Source organism: Pan paniscus, chromosome 10, assembly GCF_029289425.2.
Source record: "Pan paniscus chromosome 10, NHGRI_mPanPan1-v2.0_pri, whole genome shotgun sequence".
In the NCBI taxonomy this organism is placed as follows: Eukaryota; Metazoa; Chordata; class Mammalia; order Primates; family Hominidae; genus Pan; species Pan paniscus.
The window spans coordinates 31,948,316-31,967,871 of NC_073259.2; the positions used below are offsets into that span (position 1 = coordinate 31,948,316).

The 19,556-nt window shown below is 34.1% G+C and overlaps 1 protein-coding gene across 7 annotated transcripts in view; it reads right to left on the reverse strand.

Moving 5' to 3' along the window:
• USP15 (ubiquitin specific peptidase 15) overlaps positions 1–19,556 on the reverse strand; it is a 146,121-nt gene that overhangs the window by 3,988 nt on the left and 122,577 nt on the right. For all 7 annotated transcript variants that reach the window (XM_003824818.7, XM_003824819.6, XM_034935534.3 and 4 more), the window contains 12 exons: positions 18,123–18,281; positions 17,819–18,043; positions 12,619–12,702; positions 12,434–12,528; positions 12,145–12,336; positions 11,153–11,268; positions 10,706–10,978; positions 10,250–10,320; positions 9,748–9,863; positions 8,933–9,082; positions 5,732–5,835; positions 857–945 (listed from right to left, as the gene is read on the reverse strand). In XM_003824818.7, coding sequence (XP_003824866.1) covers positions 857–945; positions 5,732–5,835; positions 8,933–9,082; positions 9,748–9,863; positions 10,250–10,320; positions 10,706–10,978; positions 11,153–11,268; positions 12,145–12,336; positions 12,434–12,528; positions 12,619–12,702; positions 17,819–18,043; positions 18,123–18,281 — 1,674 coding nt within the window. The remainder of the gene's footprint in view (positions 1–856; positions 946–5,731; positions 5,836–8,932; positions 9,083–9,747; positions 9,864–10,249; positions 10,321–10,705; positions 10,979–11,152; positions 11,269–12,144; positions 12,337–12,433; positions 12,529–12,618; positions 12,703–17,818; positions 18,044–18,122; positions 18,282–19,556) is intronic.

Here is a 19,556-nt window from a genome sequence, read left to right on the forward strand (position 1 = left end):
GATTAGGGCAGTGTTGTTAAAAAGACTGATGGAGGAGGTGGGCAATTTGAGGAGAACAGAATTGATTTTCTTTTGCAGAAAAAAAATTAGAGGAGTTTAAATATAAACAAAAAATGTGGTTAATTAAAACTAACACAATTTTAAAAATTTATAGTATTCAAGTCTCTTTTTGTCATAGATATAGGGAGAGAAATAACAGTATATATATATGTATATATATATGTATGCATCTGTGTGTATATATACATATACACACACACACACACAAACCCATACTGAGAGAGTCAGCGGTGGATGATAAACTGATGCAAGTGTGAACAGACGGAACTTCCTCATTTTTTTTACTATTCAGAAAATATCAAAGTAGTAAGCACACAAGTATTAATCTTTTATAAATCTGTAATTTGTTTTATCTAATTATGTCATTTTGAGTTTAAATAGTTAATTTTCATAAGGCAGGATATGACTTTAAAGATCACAGGTACGGTAAGGTACTTCAAGGATTTTTTTTCTCTTGTTTAAACATTCTGGCTTTAAGTACTCAATGTCTAGAAAGTTAAGAGCTGAATCTACTTTCCAAAGCAAAACTTAATTATTTTTATTAGAAACTCCATGTTGAAAACTACCAAAAATTTTTTCACCTTGCAATTTATGCTTTTGTTAGTGGGCAAATTTAGAAGACAAATTTCCATTTAGGGGACAATTTGACATTTCTTTAAATAAGAGTTAGTCTCTTTTAGCTACTCAAGCTGTTAGAATATAGACTACAGTGTTCCATGAGCCCCTTTTATTAATTTATATTCACTCCTTAAGACAGTGAATCCCATAGTTCTCAGGAAATATAAGACAAACTTACCACGATTTGGTCTTCAGATGCAGTGGAGACACTACTGTCATCAAAATAGTACCATTTTCCATCATCTTTATTTTTTGCAAAAGCAGTATCTAATGAAAAAAATATAATCACTGTGACGAAAATGATCTTGGTTTTCTGGGGACTCCTCGAAACTCTATAATCATCTATATAAGGAATATCTATTAACACTGATAATCATCTATGAGGCTTATTTATTACACATTCAATTGATTCAAATGATTTCTAATTTCTACAATTAGATGCCAAAAATAATTTTCATGTAAGTTGAAACATTCTTTTTTCATCTCAGGAAAAAACAGATTTTTAAATTCACATAATAACACTAATGATAATAAATGGTAATTAACATTCATGTAGTGCTTACTGTGTACCAGGCATAGTGTTATGCACTTTACATGTATTGTCTCATAAAGAAGGTATTATCATTATTATTCTCCCCACCTGAGAGATGGGAAATTAAGGCATCAAAAGAAGGATAATTTACTCAAGGTAGTATACTGTTAGCTAGCAGTTAGGATTTAAACCTAGATCTGTTTCTGACTTCATAGTTTGAAATTTCAACTTATTATTAAATTTTCTATGGCGATTTCTTTTCTGATACCCCTACTCATTATGCTATAGTGTTTTTTTTTTTTAACACCAGAATCTCTTTTAGTCTTTAACAAAAGTGTAGTCGGTCCTGTGCATACATGGGTTCTGCGTCCCTGAACCCAACCAATCACAGATCAAACATATTTGAGGAAAAAAAAAAATTCCACAAAGTCCTGAAGAGTAAAACTTGAATTTGCCACGTGCTGAGTACTATGTTCAATTTATGTGAATGAAGTGACGTGCAGGCATTGTATTAGGTATTATAAATAATCTACACATACAAGTATATGAGAGGATGTGGGTAGGTTATATGCAAATACTACAATATTTTACATAAGGAATTTGAACAACTGTGGTATCCACTGATACAAAGGGATGACTGTACACAGCAAGAAAAAGGCAAAAAGTGATTCATTAATCCACATAATTTTTAAAGATCTGCTTTAAGTTTAAAAAATGCCCCTTTCCCCATCCCATGCCTTGTATAAACTACTCAATAACTGAAGAAATAAAGCTGCACAATGTTTCCAAAATAATTATATGTGGTCATTGTTTCTAAAAAGTGACACTTTGTAAGTACGGCTTCTAAATAATTCTTCCCGTCCTAAAGTAAATATTATTATTCTTCCCATTTGTATATAAATAAGAAATTGAGGTATTATCCTTAATAAGGCTGAAATCAAAGGGCAATATTCTCTTTCTATTAAGTTACCTGTTTGGATGATGTTCAGAGGGAATGGCAATACTTTGAAAGTAAGGTAAGCATTATCTTTGGTGAACCTCCACTGGCGGTCAGAAGATAATTCAAAAGACAAGCCAATCAACCGACCAGCCAACCAACCAACCAATCACAATAAAATAATGGTTTAAACTCTAAGTTGTTTGGTTAACAATTTTACTGAGTAACTACCATGTGGAAGAAATGTTTCATATTCTATCTGTTGTTGGTTCCCTCTCCTCAAAAATCAACCATGGAGAGAAACCGTAGAAAGAGATGGAAGTTAGAGTCAAAGGAACTAACAAAAAAAAATTGAGAACCCTGTTCTCAATATATGAACTCAAGAATATTTGTGTGCATGCAACATGGCTGAAGAATGCGACAGAATGGATGGAGGCAGAAATGAGAAAACAATCTAGAAGAAAGCGTTTAAATTTCATGCTTCAATTTTTGTCACAGAAATCAGCAATACTCAGGCTACCTGAATCAGAGTCTTATTGCTGTTTAAAAGTCCTGTTGGGCTAACAAAATATTTGACAACTAATATGACTGTACCCCCATGAACTCTGGTTAAAAATCAGCCTTGGTGAGGAGTGGAAGGAAACAGCCACGGGATGAACAGCTTCCTTTGAGCACACTTTTCCCTATTTTCTCTCCTTCCAGCTACACAGGACCTCTGCTAAGCTGTTGCTGTGCATGCTGTATTGTTTCTTGACCTGTATCCTTTCTTAAATCTAAGTAAACCTGGTGCTGGGTGAATCCTTTTGTGTGCTGTGAGTTTGTTGATCTCAACCCAAGATCAGTGCAGAGCAGATGCTGCACTTAGATCTGTGTGATCTATAAGAGACACATTCAACAAAAAGGCACAGAGTTTGTAAATTAAATGATACCAAAAAGAAAGCTAGAGTAACACTTGTAATACCTAAGAAAAAAGGGGCAAAGAATGTCAGATCCTGGTGTTAAAAGGAACAGAGAAAGAAGAGCTACCCATTATGAACATAAGTATAATTATGCAAAATATTAATAACAACTAATAAAACTGCTGGGAGAAGCAGGTCAATCAACACTTTAGTAGGAGTCCTGGCAAATTCCTCTCAGGAATAAAATGAACATAAAAAATAACCAGGGATAGTAATGGTTTGAATACACTTGATAAGCTTAAATTATCAGAGATATAAAGAACTCTATATCTAAATGGGGAATGTATATTTTTTTCCAAGCATACACACATTTAAGGAACTGACCATGTATTAAGACATGTTACAACTTTCGGACTCCTAAAGATTAATATAGACAATGCTCTCAACTGCTATGTAATAAAGGTAAGAATGAAGTGACAAAACTCTCTACATTTGAAAACTAAGCATATGATTAAATGACATTGTGCTAATTAGGAAATCATAAAGGAAATTAAAACATACATACAATTGAAAGATAATGAAAATCTGAAGTACAGCTAAAGCAGTACTTAGCAGAAATTTATAGCCTTTTAATTACAGCCTTCAATATAGGAGAAACAATGAAAAGCAAAAAGCTAAGCATTCAATTCAAGAAGTTGTAAGAAGAGTAACATAGAAACCCAAAGTAACAAGAGGAACCATACAATGAAGGGAAGGGAAGAAATCAATTAGATAGAATAAATACATACAAGCCAGGTGTCGTGGCGTGCACCTGTAGTCCCAGCTACTCAGGAGGCTGAGGTAGGAGGATCGCTTGAGCCCAGGAGTTCAAGACCAGCCTGGGCACCATGGTGAAACCCCACTGCTACTAAAAATACAAAAAAATTAGCTGGGTGTGGTGGCATGTGCCTGTAGTCCAGCTACTCGGGAGGCAAAGGTGGTAGGATCGCTTGAACCCAGGAGATGGAGGTTGCAGTGAGCCAATATCATGCGACTGCACTCCAGCCTGGTGACAGAGAGAGAGCCAGTCTCAAAAAAAAATGTATAGATAAAATAAAATATAATAATAATATAAAGTATAAATACATACAATAACAAAAATAAAAATTTAATAAGATGAAAAGTAATTCTTTGAAAAGACTAACAAGAAGAAATCTGGGAAGACTGATACTTTTTTTTTTTTTTTTGAGACAGAGTCTTGCTCTGTTGCCAGGCTGGAGTGCAGTGGTGTGATCTGGGCTCTCTGCAACCTCCGGCTCCCTGGTTCAAGCGATTCTCCTACCTCAGCCTCCCGAGTGGCTGGGATTACAGGCACCCGGCACCACACCCAACTAATTTTTGTATTTTTAGTACAGACAGGGTTTCACCATGTTGGCCAGGATGGTCTTGATCTCATGGCCTCATGATTCACCCGCCTCCACTTCCCAAAGTGTTGGGATCACAGGCGTGAGCCACTGTGCCTGGCCAGGAAGGTTGATTTAAAAAAAAAAGAGAAAAAGAATGAAAAAAGGACAAAAATAGTGTAATATAAGCATTATAAACAACAATTCTTAAATAAATTGAAAAACCTAAATGAAATGGATACATTTTTAGAAACAGAGAGAACATCAAAATATACACAAAAGGAAAAAGAAAACTGAATAGACCAATATGCATGACATAAATAAAAACAATTATGGCTGTAAAGCCTAGATGGCTTTACAGGTTAATTCTACTAGACTTTGATGAACAGTTAATTCCTATATTGTACTAGCTGTTCCAAAAACCAGAAAAAGGATAAAGCATCTCAGCTTGTTTTATGACTCTAATCTTTATTCCAAACTAAGATAATGAAAATATAAAAAACTTACAAAACCATTTCACTTATGAATGAAATTGTAACAACCCTAAATAAATTTGACTAAATCCAACTGTGTGTCTAAAAATATATAATGATAAGTAGGATATATCCAAGGAATGTAAATACTGTTCAACAGAAAAATCAACTGCTTGCAGAGTGTCGAGTGTTAGAGCCATCCTGGGGGGTGGGGGGCAATCTGGCAACACTTACTCACTTAAACTCAGCAATTTCACTTTTGGGTATGCAGCCCAAATAAATTCTTACATACGATACCATAAACAATGGTTTATCAGTCTTATAGTGGTAGGAAGTGAAAGGGAATTTAGATGTCCATCATGAGGTAAGTGGAGAGATAAAATATGGCAGATGTAAATCATAAGCAGTGAGAAACAACTGACTAAATGGACACAAAGCAACACAGATAAGTCTTCATAAGTGTCGAGACCTAGTGAGATCTACAGCACAGTACCAATTATATAAATGAATAAATATTAATGATTTACAAGAGTATATGCATCAAACTGTTAGAAAGCAAAGGGGAAGGAGAACGTGGAGGGAAATGCACTCTAAATGGGACAACATTCCCTACTAGGCCTTGAACTGAGGAGTATGATAAACTCAATTCTCTATACCCTATGTGAAAAAAAAAGGTTCAAAAGCTGACTTATTCATTAATCAATACTGAACTACTATATGCAAGACACATCTGATATTTTATCCTTAAGAAGTAATAAATATCTTAAAGAAAAAAGTCTAGAGTTCTTCAAACACCATGATTTGGGTAAAAAGGCAAACTGTCAACTTACAGTGTCCTCCTCCCATCCCTCCATAGTGGTTGGAAACAGCAATCAGATTATAGCGGCAAGGACCTGCATTTGGATTAATTAAGAATTCCGACATATCCAAGTCACTGTTTAAAAAAGAAACCAAGTTAATTTTTATGTTGTCCCTAAATGCAATGAATTCTATTCCCTTCTGCCATTGTTGTTTGACATACATATATACATCTATATCTAACTATCCATCTATATCTATCTATCTATCTATCTATATATCTCACTAAAGAAATTATCATGAGTCAAATAACTTACAAAACAAATCATACATGTACCTCTGAGATATTAATGTTTTGGCAAACATTTGTTTATGGGTTGAAAATTTTAAAATGCTTCATTGAGTATACTGAAGAGATATCTGCACTCCCCATGTTTGTTGCAGCAATGTTCACAACAGCTAAGATTTGGAAACAACCAAATCTTGTTGATTTGACGAAACTATGTGTTGCAATGTTGATGGAACTAAGTGTCTATCAACAGATAAATGGCTAAAGAAAATCTGGTACATATACACAATGAAGTACTATTCAGCTATAAAAAAGAATGAGATCCTGCCATTTCCAACAACATGGATGGAACTGGAGATTATGTTAAATCAAATAAGCCAGGCACAGAAAGACAAACATCCCATGTTCTCATTTGTGGGATCTAAAAATAAAAACAATTGAGCTCATGGACAGACAGAGTAGAAGGGTGATTACTAGAGGATGACAAGTGTGGTGGGAAGGTAGGGGAGAGGTAAGGTGGGGATGGTTAACGGATTAAAAAAAAAACAACGAATGAATAAAACATACTATTTGATCACACAACAGGGTGACTATAGTCAATAATAACTTAATTATACATTTAAAAATAACTAAGAGTGTGACCGGATTATAACACAAACGATAAACGCTTGAGAGGATGGATACCCCATTCTCCATAATGTGACTATTTCACACTCCATCAAAACATCTCATGTACCCCACAAATATATACACCTACTATGTACCCACAAAAATAAAAAAATAAAATAAAAATGTGGAATGTTGTCATTCAGATAAACGTTTTTATGCTAACACATTTAACTCTCAGTATACCAGGAAAAACAGTCATCACTATTGACCATCTGGGTCCAGTAGATCTTTATTTTACAGTCAATTTTAGAAAGTAATTTATGGGCAGGGTCAGAGATTAAAAAAAAAAGAGGAAGTGATTTATATGAAGAAAAATACAGGAATAGTGAAAACTTTCTCAGAAGTTTTAAAAAATATTAATATATCAAACCTTAATTTTTATTCTACATTTGCTGTCTTTGATGACCTATATACCCGAAATGGGCAACATCCTTTGAATGTAACTGACTAATCAAAATCTATCATTCAAGAACCTGGAAAATGACTATCTTGTAAATAGCTTATTATTATTTCTGGTTGTTCTTCTTGTATTTGCATCATTAAAAAGCAACAATGATTCTAAATTTTAAATACATCTCTGATAGATTCTAGTTTGCCATTACTTCTGATTCTTTTTTTTTTTTTTTGAGAGGGAGTCTCGCTCTGTTGCCAGGCAGCCTGGAGTGCAGTGGCGCGATCTCAGCTCACTGAAATCTCCGCCTCCTGGGTTCAAGCGATTCCCCTGCCTCAGCCTCCCGAGTAGCTGGGACTACAGGCGCGCACAACCATGCCCGGCTAATGTTTTTGAATTTTGGTAGAGATGGGGTTTCACCACGTTGGCTAGGATAGTCTCGCTCTCCTTACCTTGTGATCCGCCCACCTCGGCCTCCCAAAGTGCTGGGATTACAGGCGTGAGCCACTGTGCCCAGCCCTGATTCTTTTTCTTATACTTACATTGCCAAATGCTATATTCTTGAAAACTTATGGCTCACTATTTTGTTAAAGAGAAAATGATCTTTTTTTCACTCAATAATTACAAATAATTTTAAATTTTAAATTTATAGCCACCAATTAGAATGAGTAATCCAGTGAATATTTTGTTTTATGTAATCTATTTCCTTCTAGTTACCTTTATAGATACACCTGCCTTTAGCAATTGTCTACTTACTAACTGTATCAAGTACATTTTGGTGCACAAATATCACAGAATATGAAATAATACCACTGAAAGTTCTTTTTGCAAAATGGGATAGTACCAAGTACTTGTACAAAATATTGTGTGATGAAGTCCTTCTGCTGAATAACTAAGTGACGGGGAATACAATGTTCCCTTTTTGTCATTCTGAATTCTCAACTGTTAAAAGCAGGGGAAGAAAAAAAGAGAGATAAAGTGTGAAGATGTATACAGACTTCTTTGTATCTTTTTATAGACAAGATCAGGGTACGTTCAAGGTGGTATGGCCATAGATATATCTTTTTACAAATATGATGTCATATAATGGCAATAGGAAAACTGAAGGATAATGCAATAGGGATGATTTATTTCACTATTGTGTTATCCTTCTAAGCAATTCCATTGTTGTTTTATTTTAGTCTTTTTGAAAACAGCATATTTAGGGCTGGGCACAGTGGCTCATGCCTGTAATCCCAGCACTTTGGGAGGCCAAGGCGGGTGGATCACTTGAGGTCAGGAGTTCGAGACCAGCCTGGTCAATATGGTGAAACCTCGTCTGTACTAAAAATTAGCCGGGCATGGTGGCGGGTGGCTATAATCCCAGCTACTTGGAAGGCTGAGGCAGGAGAATCACTTGAATCCAGGAGGTGGAGGTTGCAGTGAGCCGAGATTGCACCATTGCACTCCAGCCTGGGCAACAGAGTGAGACCCTGTCTCAAAAAACAAACAAAAGAAACACCAAAAAAACCCAACATATTTAGGAGTAAGTGATGAGTAATGATGAAGTAATTCCTAGGATAAACAAAATCACTAAGTACCATAAAATATCTTAGATTTATAAATGAGACCAATTAACCCATAGGTAATATAACACAGAAGGATTTTTATTGTTTTTATTTTTTTAAAGTATATTTTCTCTTTGGTCTTTGGAAAATCTCTAAGAAAAAATAAAAATTTTGAAACACTGATCCTTATAAACTGTTAGAACTACTCAAAAACAAACTTGAAAGCTGAAATTGGGTCCAATGGCACCTGATGTTTACTAAAGGATAATAACAAAAAGCATCAAATAAGTTTGAAAGAAGAGTTGCCCAATGCTTATAAAGTACAATTAAAGCTTACTTGATAGGAAAATCAACTAAGGTATCCAACTTGTCTCTCATGTATCGACTGTAAGAAAATCGCTTGAGATGTACTACAAGTACTGGAGGCAGGGACCATAAATCCAATTTCTTTGTGGCTTGCTGATGTTCTTTACAATTCGGACAATACCTAAGAATAAACAGAAGTATTTAACGCTTGATAGAGGTACAAACAACCCCCATTAATGAAAATAATAAACAAAAAATGTTTGGAAAGTTCTACATTTATTCAGTAGGCAATTATAGTATGCCTAATATGTACCAGGTTGAAAGCAACTCTTATTATTTTTATTTTCAACACATTTTCCAAATAGGTTAAACCATTACAAATTAATATACAAATGAATACTTAAAGACATAATGAGGGCTAGATTATTTCTCTTTTAGTATGCAAAAAAGACATAGGTCACAAATCTGTGCTGGAAGACAGGTATTAGAAAATCTCAAATCTGGGCTCTAATGGAATAACACCACAAAATATATCACTACCTTTTTCCTAAAAAGCTTCTCTCAAAATGATTACATAGCTAAAATTTCTTGGAAAAAAAGTAACTAAAATGAATTAATAGTATAATGGCTACTATGAAAAACACAGTAATAAAATTAAGGCAACACTGTAATCGTATTTTTTAAGACATTCCCATCCCTCTTAATAGGCTACAACTTATATAAAGAATCCTTTACTATTTAAAACATAAAGAGAATTTAATAATTACTTTTTCAACTTGATGTGGCACATATCTCAGAATAAATCCTTAAAGAAAACAAAAACAATTATTTAATTTTGTCTCTTACCAGGGATCTTCAGCACCTAGCTTTTCTTTTGTTGTAAAAAGTTCAATGCAATCTTTTAATTTCACAAAGGGTTTTTTAGGAGGTTTATACTCCACACTTTCATGTTTTTCAAAGTCCTAAAGAGAAGTATTTCTTGAGTTAAGAGAACAAATGAAACAAAACTCATTTTAGTGATACCATCTTACTATGAATAATAATGAAAACTCCTAAACTTTCTCAAAAGAATCATAAAGCTTATTTCAGTTGAGATTTATATACTTCTAAATAATTCCTGTACACTCCTATATGGATGACCAAAACACGTTCAAAATGAACTCTGAACCTTTAAAAAAAAAAAAAGGTATTTTTGCAAAGACTTTTTTTTCTAGTTCATGACCAATTTTTTACTGGCAAAATAAACATTTGGTGGAAGCAAAGAGTGTAACACAACAATATGATTATCTCTGGTAATCGCATAAAGTAAATCAAGGAAAGGTAAATAAGTGAGTGAGTGATGACTTACCTCAGCAGCATTTTCATCAAAATATCTTTTTTTCAAATCAGGATCCCAATCCAAAGCAAGAAAAGATCTTTCTAAGGTGGAAAACATATTTTTTCTTTAAAATTTAATATGTCTTAGTATTAAAGTATATTTTAATGTTAGGATATACACCAGAATAAATAAACAGCAATCTTTTCTACTTGCACTGGTGATTAGGGCAAACAGCAGTTTCCAAGCCATTGAAATAATTTAAGAGTTTAAAAAAAGATAGAAAACTGAAGCATGAGTTCAATCTCCATTTATGAAACACAAACACACATTTTAGTCTACTTAGATATTAAGTCCTTTCATGTAAAATTTGAGATAGAAAAGTAAATGGTATATTTCTTGACAGAGCTGAATTTCATGGTTTTCACCTAAAAAAAAATAACATGCTCGGCTTGTTTAATGTTCAAGCCATTTTTCACAAATACTTACCATCTAGCCTAAGCTGCCTATCATCAAATCTTATATGCCTGGTATCATCTTTGATGTAGTTGATATCAGTATTGCCTAAGTTGTTGAACTGGAATGTAAACAATCGTTTTTTGTGTCCCGTGAGTTGACCTTTGCAAGTATCCTCAGTACATAATCCATTTTCAGAATCATTATCTCCTCCAACTGAATCTTCAGACTGACTGTTTTCATTCTCTGAGGGGAGTTCTTGATCCTGGCTGGATTCATCATCTGGCTCATCTGTTTCCATTTCACCTAATTTTAGATATTAGAGAGCTTTAAATAAACCCAATGCTATATTTTTAAATTATTAATATTAATCCTAGGTTCCCCGGTATTTTTTAGTTCTTTAATTCCCATTTTCTTAACTTTTTCTCTGAAGCAATTATCTAAGTGAAACATTTGTACAATTTAACAGAAAAGTCTTACTTGGTGAGCCTTCTTCATGTATGCCATTTGGGCCATTCCCATTAATATTTTGGTCCTTACAGCAGTGTAGGGATCCTTCAGTTTCTTCAGTTTCAGTAGATATTTTGACATATCGGCTTAAGTAAAATCCAAAATCAAACAAGTTCAGTACTACAAAGATAAAAACTTTTAAAAAGTTTTCCTTCTATCAGTAAAACAAAACTTTTTAATGCAGTAACAGTGGTCACTTAGTAGATTCAAAGATAAATTCAGACTTATAGTACCATAAGTATAACTGACTAGTAATTTGTTTTGCTCATCTTTATAAAAATAATTAATATGTTACCTTTTAGGTTAAATGTTAAATGTTTGTTGCAAATAATTTCTCAACTTATCCTCATTTAGATGGTATATATTGTTGCTAAAAACACTTATATTTGTATAATGTGATCTTTATATATGGGTTATGAAACTATAATAATTAGATATGCAAGAAAGAATACTAAATATATCAGCTTTCAAGGATAAAAGGGATCAAATGACATTCTTGATAACTTCATAATTCAAATCAAGGGATTTATTCAGGAAGGCAAAAAATAGGCTGCCTTACAATACTATTAATCATGAACTGGTAATGTATATAAAGAAATGAAGCATTTGACATTTGTTATTTCACAGTGCAAACATATGGCATTTGACATTTGTTATGATTTCACAGAATGAACACGTAACACATAATTATTATAACACAAATTCCTATGTCCTTCTAACTGTAAACTTTTGGTTTAAAACTGCTACAGACTTCGTGCTTCCTGGGTTTGAAATTACCTCCATAATATGTTTTACATGAATAAGAAAGTGGATTAGGACTATAATCTGACTATGAACAAAATTGAGATAATACAGACTTGAATAATTATATTCCAATAGTACCTTATGTGTTTATTTTTATTAGCTATTTTATATTTTATTCCCATATTTATTTTGTCAATGTAGAATTGTCTGGCACTTACCACATTCTCAAGAGCAGGAGATTATAAAGTTTGTCTTCAGTATTGTTTCGTGGTACAGCCATAAGAAAGGGCTGACCAAAAAGTGAAGAACCAGTATGGTGGGTATAACTCGAGTGTCTGAATTTTTCTCTTAGGCAAACAGGAATAATCACGTGCTCTGTATCTTCTGTCCTATTGATGTTAATTTCAAACCTACAAGGACAAAACTGACCATAAACTCTCAAAATTTTATGTTACTTCTATTAATTTTTTTTCAAGTAATATTTTGCACAATGAGTTTTATACTTACACATAAATATCATCCCGTTCCATAATACTACTAAGGTTTTCATCCATAGCGAATATTCTGTGAAATCTATGATTGTATATATCAGTAACTATCATCTAAAAGGAAACGAATTTCTATTAAGCTGGTTTTACAACACTGAGAAACTAAATACCAACTTATATACTTCAACCCCAGAAACATCTTACCTTATCTGCAGGTATTCCTGACAAAGCAGACAATGCTGTACAAAGATCTAATATGTTTCCAATTTTGGGGACAACCACTTTGTACTAAAAAACAAAAAAATTTGTAATGAATTTATTATTTTGGAAAAAAAATTCAGTAAATGAGAGTGACCTCATGGTTGCTATCTTACATTCATTTGGCATTTGGATTAGTGTTTGTCTCCAATCTTGCCACTATCCTGGGTCCTGTGTGACAATGCCCACATGGATAATTTGTCCTAGTCTTATCATTCCTTGGCTCCTCAATTCAAAGACACTTGCATTAATTCAACCTCAGTCAACTTATTAGATCCTGTCATTACTTGAAACTGCTCCCACTTTTGCTATCTTTTTTTGTTTGTTGTTTAGAGACAGGCTCTCACTCTGTTGTCCAGGCTGGAGTGCAGTGGCATGATCTTGGCTCACCGCAGCCTCAACCTCCCGGGCTCAAGCCATCTTCCGAATTCAGCCTCTTGCGTAGCTAGGACTACACGCGTGTGACACCATGACTGGCTAATTTTTATTTTTTAGAGACAAGGTCTCATTATGTTGCCCAGAATGGTCTCAAAATCCTGGATTCAAGTGACCTTCTGCCTCAGTCTCCCAAAATGCTGGGATTACAGGAGTGAGCCACTGCACCCGGCCCCACTTTTACTATCTTAAACTCGGGTTACTGTCTAACCACTACTTCTTGCTTCTCCGGGAAATTCATTCTTATCTCTTCTTGGCTTGCACAGAGATTTCTATTCCTTTTAACTCTTGTTTTCTCCCAGTTTACCAGCTCCCTACTGTCTTCTAGCCCTTCCATCCAGGCCCTACATGCTTTATCACGAACCTTTAATGTCTTTGTTACTCAATTCTATTCATTCTACTCTTGCTAAACTTTCTCAGAGCTGTTGATATGTGCTGAAGAAAACTTCCCAATTTTAGAGGCTGGTGTGCTACAAATCCACAGTGCCCAATATCAACTGATCCTTTGACAGTACCCAGAAATAATTCTGCATATCACACATCTGGTTATTCTTTCATTTATCTCAATAACTATTTAAAATCTTCATTGGGCTGGGCCCAGTGGCTCACGCCTGTAATCCCAACACTTTGGGAGGCCAAGGCAGGTGAATCGCTTAAGCCCGAAAGTTCGAGACCAGCCTGGACAACATGGCAAAACCCCGTTGCTACAAAAATACAAAAAATTAGCTGGGCTCGGAGGCGCACACCTGTAGTCCCAGCTACTTGGGAGTCTGAGGTGGGAGAATCCCTTGAGCCCAGGAGGCAGAGGTTGCAGTGAGCTGAGATCACACCCTAATGTACTCCAACTTGGGTGACAGAGCAAGACCCTGTCTCATTAACAAAAAAAAAAAAAAAATCTTCACCATTCTTTAGGCTTCCTATTTCACTACTGCTCCCTTAATATCAGCAGAATACCTATTTCATCTAAAAAACAGAAACTACTGGGTGGGAAAATCTCCAACTTCCTGTTCTCCTACTAACTTCTTTGAATCAACATAGGTACTTTTCTGTCTCTTGCAACACATGGAAAGAAAGGTGTCTCTCTTCTTATTCAAGGCTAACCTTAGCGCCTATGTTCTAAATCCCATGCTCTTCTGCTTTCTCTGGGACCTAAACCAAGCAATTATTCTTTCTTCCATTTTATCTCGACTCTTGCATAAGCACTGGAATATAAAGTCTCTCAAAAAACAAGGGTACCTCATTGCTTTCCCTCTAATTATCTCCCCTTCTCCTCTATTTTATAAATAACTTTATTAATGATATCTATATTATCATAACTTCCTTATCTCCCATTTACTTCTCAACCCTCTTGCTGGCTTGTCTTCACCTCTTTATTTAACTTGTTTCCAAGGTTGCCAATACTGTTGTACAACTTATCAGTCTTTATTTTATTGACCTCTTTGTAATATGACTGCTGACCACTTTCTCCTTAAAAAATTCCCTTTCCTTATAACACGACTACTTTTAATTCTTTTCTATTGCTGTGATCATATTCCTCTTTTGAAGTTCTCCTATAGTGTTCTTTAGAGTGTTGTCTTTAGCCTTCTTCTCAATTTTATATGCTCTCCTTGGAAGAGGCAACAGTGTCTCCTGATTTGCTTTGGCCAGTCCTGGATTAGCCTGCTATCCTAGTATAATTATTAATGACAGTCCCTTCTATTTTCAAGAGTTCTTGTTTAGATGATAAATCACGGGGTCACCTTAGCCTTAAGTAATCTCATCCTTCTAAAACACTATCATTTTCATAGGGCTGATTGTCAAATTTATAGCTAAAGCAGTCTCTCTCCTTTGGTCTAGATACACAAATTCAATGCCTACTGGATATCTCTACCTAAGTGTTCCTCATGCATCTGTAAGTCAGCATATCCAATACTAAACACAGGTTTGGGTCATGTTAGGCCACCATGTTCAATACTAAAATGGATTCCTTCTTCAACTTGTTCTTCCTATATATTCCACTAAAACAGCACTGCTGTCTCCTCTTTTCCTGTCAAGTAAACTTGGCATCATCTTTGAATATACTTACACATTTTCACTTCCTACATTCAACTGGTTCTTCAAACTGCCATCCTGACAGAGTTGAAGCATTTGTCATTTGTCTGTCGTCTGATCACTAAAAGCTTCTTACCTGGTCTTAGTACTAAGCCTTTTCTAACTGATCTCTGTGCTAGCCAGAATCATCTTTCTGAAACATAATTGTGGCCATATAATATCTATACTTAATAGTCTTTAATGGCTTCCCTAGTTTTTAGGATGAAGTTCAAACTTCCTATACTGGCATCAAAGTTCTTTGTGATCTAGCTCCTGCTTGCCATATTAACTGCTGTAAATTACGGAAGTGGGCCATGTCCTCTTCTCCCATAAGTTCTTTGTACATGCCATTATCTTGGCCTATAATGCTTTTATTTCTAGTTTTCACCTGCTTATAACCTAATTGTCCTTCAGAATTTACCACAGGCCTCATAACCAGTTTGGGTAGGTTACTCTGTGTTCTCTTGCAGCACCCTGTCAGAGCAATTTTCACACTGTATGACAAGCTTCTTGAAGAACAAGGACTAGAAACACCATTATATTTCTAGCACCTTGCACAGCATGAGAGCCTAAGATATAATACATATTCAATATTTTTCCTAATAAGCTTCCATGACCTAAATCAACTTCAATGACGGGAAAACTCAACAAATAGGCAAACTCAGCTAATTTCACTTTTCTTACGAGCTGGTCAAAGCATAGTGTTAATGAAATGAGGTGATCATTTTGTATTTGAGTTGTTACTGCCTCTAAATGGAAAAAAGAAAAAAACAAAACACAAAACACAAAAACAAATGAATTTCTCTGTGCTAACCATGGCTCTAACCTCTGCAAATTTATATTATTGGTCACCAAATGAGAAAAGTGATAAGTCAATGAAATTCACATTGCTGGAAAAATAATTTAGAGCCCAATCTATGGAAGAGCACTTATCATATACCTTATGGACTAATGTGTAAATTAATGCAATTTGCCACTATTGATATAGATTACCTTATATTATTGGCATGGGAGAATATTATCTCTAACAAATGTGCTGTAGAGAAATAAAACATCTACACTTATTTTTTGTTGCAGTAAATTTATACTTATTATTCTACGCTCTCTTGCTCCATTACACTCATTGGTGTATATCTGCAAAGTTACAAACTAGAGAGGTAAGGATGTGGTTTGGCACTGTTATAGTTTCTCACCATTGAAAAGAATGTTGACAATCTTGTACTTATAAACGAGTGAATAAGTGAATATCTAAAGGATATAACTTTAAAAATGTGAACACATATTCTCCAGGCCAAAAGTAAAAGCAGGTCTTTATTGGCTCTGCTCACAGATAAGGGATAGTACTTAGCACTCCCCAGTGAAATACTGATATGAGGGCATTGTGTTCAATGAGTTCATAAACAAAACATAAAGCAGCAGAAAAACAAATTGCTTAAATTTGCATAACTGAGTACATACCTAGTATCTACTGGACTTAAATTACTTTGAATAAAAGGACTGTGTTTTTATGAACACTACATATACCCTGTCTTTGTTGACAGTAAACCCAAATACATCCCTGAATGGTAAGATCATAATTTTGTTCAAATATAGCTTTCATATAGACATTGTGACTATTATGCACTAACAAACTGAGCTATTTGGCTAAAAATTTACAGAAAACAATCTTCTAAAGCAGGAATCATATCTGTTTTGTTTAGCCAAAGAGCTTTATACTTAGTAGGTGCATAGTTAAGTATCTTGATGAATAAAATTTTTGAATACTTCTTGTGCATTAATATTTACCAGCCACAAAAGCTGGAAATACAAAGGTTTACAAGGTCTCTGTCTTCAAAGACTTGTAGTCTAGGGAGAAAAGATGAAAGTAAGCCAAAAGTTATAATAAAATTAGTTAAGTGTTAGAATTTAGGGAAAGAGAGGTAGAAAAAGAAGAAGTTACTTTCACTGGGATGGGTCAAGTGTCAGAAGAGGATTAACTGATTAATAAATAAGGGAGAAAAGACAGTGCTTTACCCACAAAATATAAATAATCCAATTATAACACTAGGTAACGGAATCAGGCAGACAATTTGACAGTAAGACTTACCACAGGACTTTTGCACAGAATAAACAATATGTGATACTTCAAAGTATTAGAAATTAGAGAATATCACTGAACGAAATATTTTTAGTCTAACTAAATTTCTACTTTCTTTTAAGTTCCTAAAATGCCTAAAAATTACAGGTATTTAAATACACTACTATCACACTATGAATTAAAAGTATTAGCTTTACTTCCAATAGCCACTAGTAAAAAAAATTACAATTAACACTAAAGAAAGTTGAAGTTTAAAAAAATTAAAAATATTATGTTGATCTTCATAAGCTAATATTCACCCCAATATTATAAAAATAAACCTCTATAAAAAGGCTTTTGAGAATTTTTTATAAGACACACGTTGCCCTTTCAAGACTGTAAAAAGTTACACTGATTTCCAAAGTATTCAGCTTATAAAATCTCTTATACAAATAAACATTATTGATTGGGCTTGATAATTCAATACTTAATTTTTATAATAAGGACTCAACACTAATTTTTTTATAAAAACAACAAATGCAAAAAAAAAAAAAAAAAACCAAAACAAACAAACCCATGATTTACCTGCATAGGTTTGGTAAGCGGATCCATTCTAACTAAGTAAACTTCCAAGGTGCGTTCTTTTTTCATGGGCAATGGAAGTGTCAAGTAACAAAAAGGATCAAATGTTACTGAAATCTTAGCACACTCAGGACAAACTAAAGTTGATTTGAAAAGGCCATGAAATATATCTACTATGATAGAATCATTTCGTTTTAAATGGTTTTCCCAGGCTTCTTCGGCAACCACCTACAAGGATGATAGACACAAATTAGAAAGAGGTATCACAAAATTATAACAATGGTGACAATAGGATCATGAAATTTACCTTATCTGGCCTTCCATCTGCATCTTTTAATTGTATATATGGTTTTTTCCTAATTCTATTCAAATCCTCATGTAATCCATCTAACAGGAAAGCTAACAGTTCTTGACAGTCTTGCTGCTGATATCCAGAGAACTGAGGTGCAAAACGTCCTACCTGTGTCTGTAAGAAGTGCAAAACCATCAAATCAGTTCTAGGAACAGGGTTGATTTTTAAAAATATGTACAATAGATTCTCATTATTCATGGATTCCACATTTGTGAATTTGCCTGCTTTCTAAAATGTATTTGTAACCCCAAAATCAATTCATGGTCATTTGTAGATATTTTCAGAGTGGCAAAAAATTTGAGTCACCTGATATGCATGTTACCAGCTGGGGTTGAACAAGGTGATGCTTTGGCTTGTTGTTTCAGCTCTGAATCTATAAACAAGTGTCCTTTGTAGTTTATTTAGTGTTATGTTTTTTCACATTTTTGTTTGTTTTGTTGTTAATTTCAGTGTTTAAAATGGTCACTAAATGAAGTACAAACATGCCAGCTAGTGTTCCTAAATGCAAGAAAGCTGTGATGTGCTTTATGGAGAAAAAGTACGTGTTAGATATGCTTCATTAAGACATGAGTTATAGCACTGTTTGCTGTGAGTTCAATGTTAAGGACTCAACAATATATATTAAACAAGTTGTTTTTAAACAGAAACACATGCAAAACAAAGTTATACATTGTCTGGTTGACAAAAATGTTGTGAACAAAGGCTTGGAGGAATCAAACCCTATAGTTTCCCTAGGAGTAATGGTTCAGTAGTTGTTATTTCAGTGTTTGTGGCAGCTTCATTGAACATAACTCCTGTGAATAATAAAAATTGTATACATGAACAACAGGAATATATATGAATTATATTTTGTTTTGCATTCCTAGTAAGCACTCAACAAAGCTTATCTGGGACAAAATAGATCAACACATGTAATCTTTAATATATAAAAATGTATTGATCTTTGTTTGGTCATAGATTTCATTGTCATTAATTGTTGTTTCACTATTTGTCAAAGGATTTTCCAGATGTCCTTAATTCTTAGCTTTAGGTATTCCTATTGCCTCCTCCTATAAATGTCTGGTAGGTAGACAGGAAGAGGCAGGTTCTCATCCTTGCTATATTACCACATAAAGATAATTACGTATCTGAAAGCATTTTTAAGATAACTACTCTAGGCTCTCACTTAGTTTCTATGTGCAAAAGGAGGATGAGTATCACAGAGATAACAGAAACATTAATGTTCATATTCAATTTTCCTAATCTTTCATCACTAAGTATTTTTTTTTTTTTTGGATGATACTGAAAATAAATGTAATAGTATGAATCATCATCTGACAGAAAAAAAGTCACATATAAAGAACCTATTTACACATAATTTTAAGAGAGAAAATCTACCAAAATAAAACC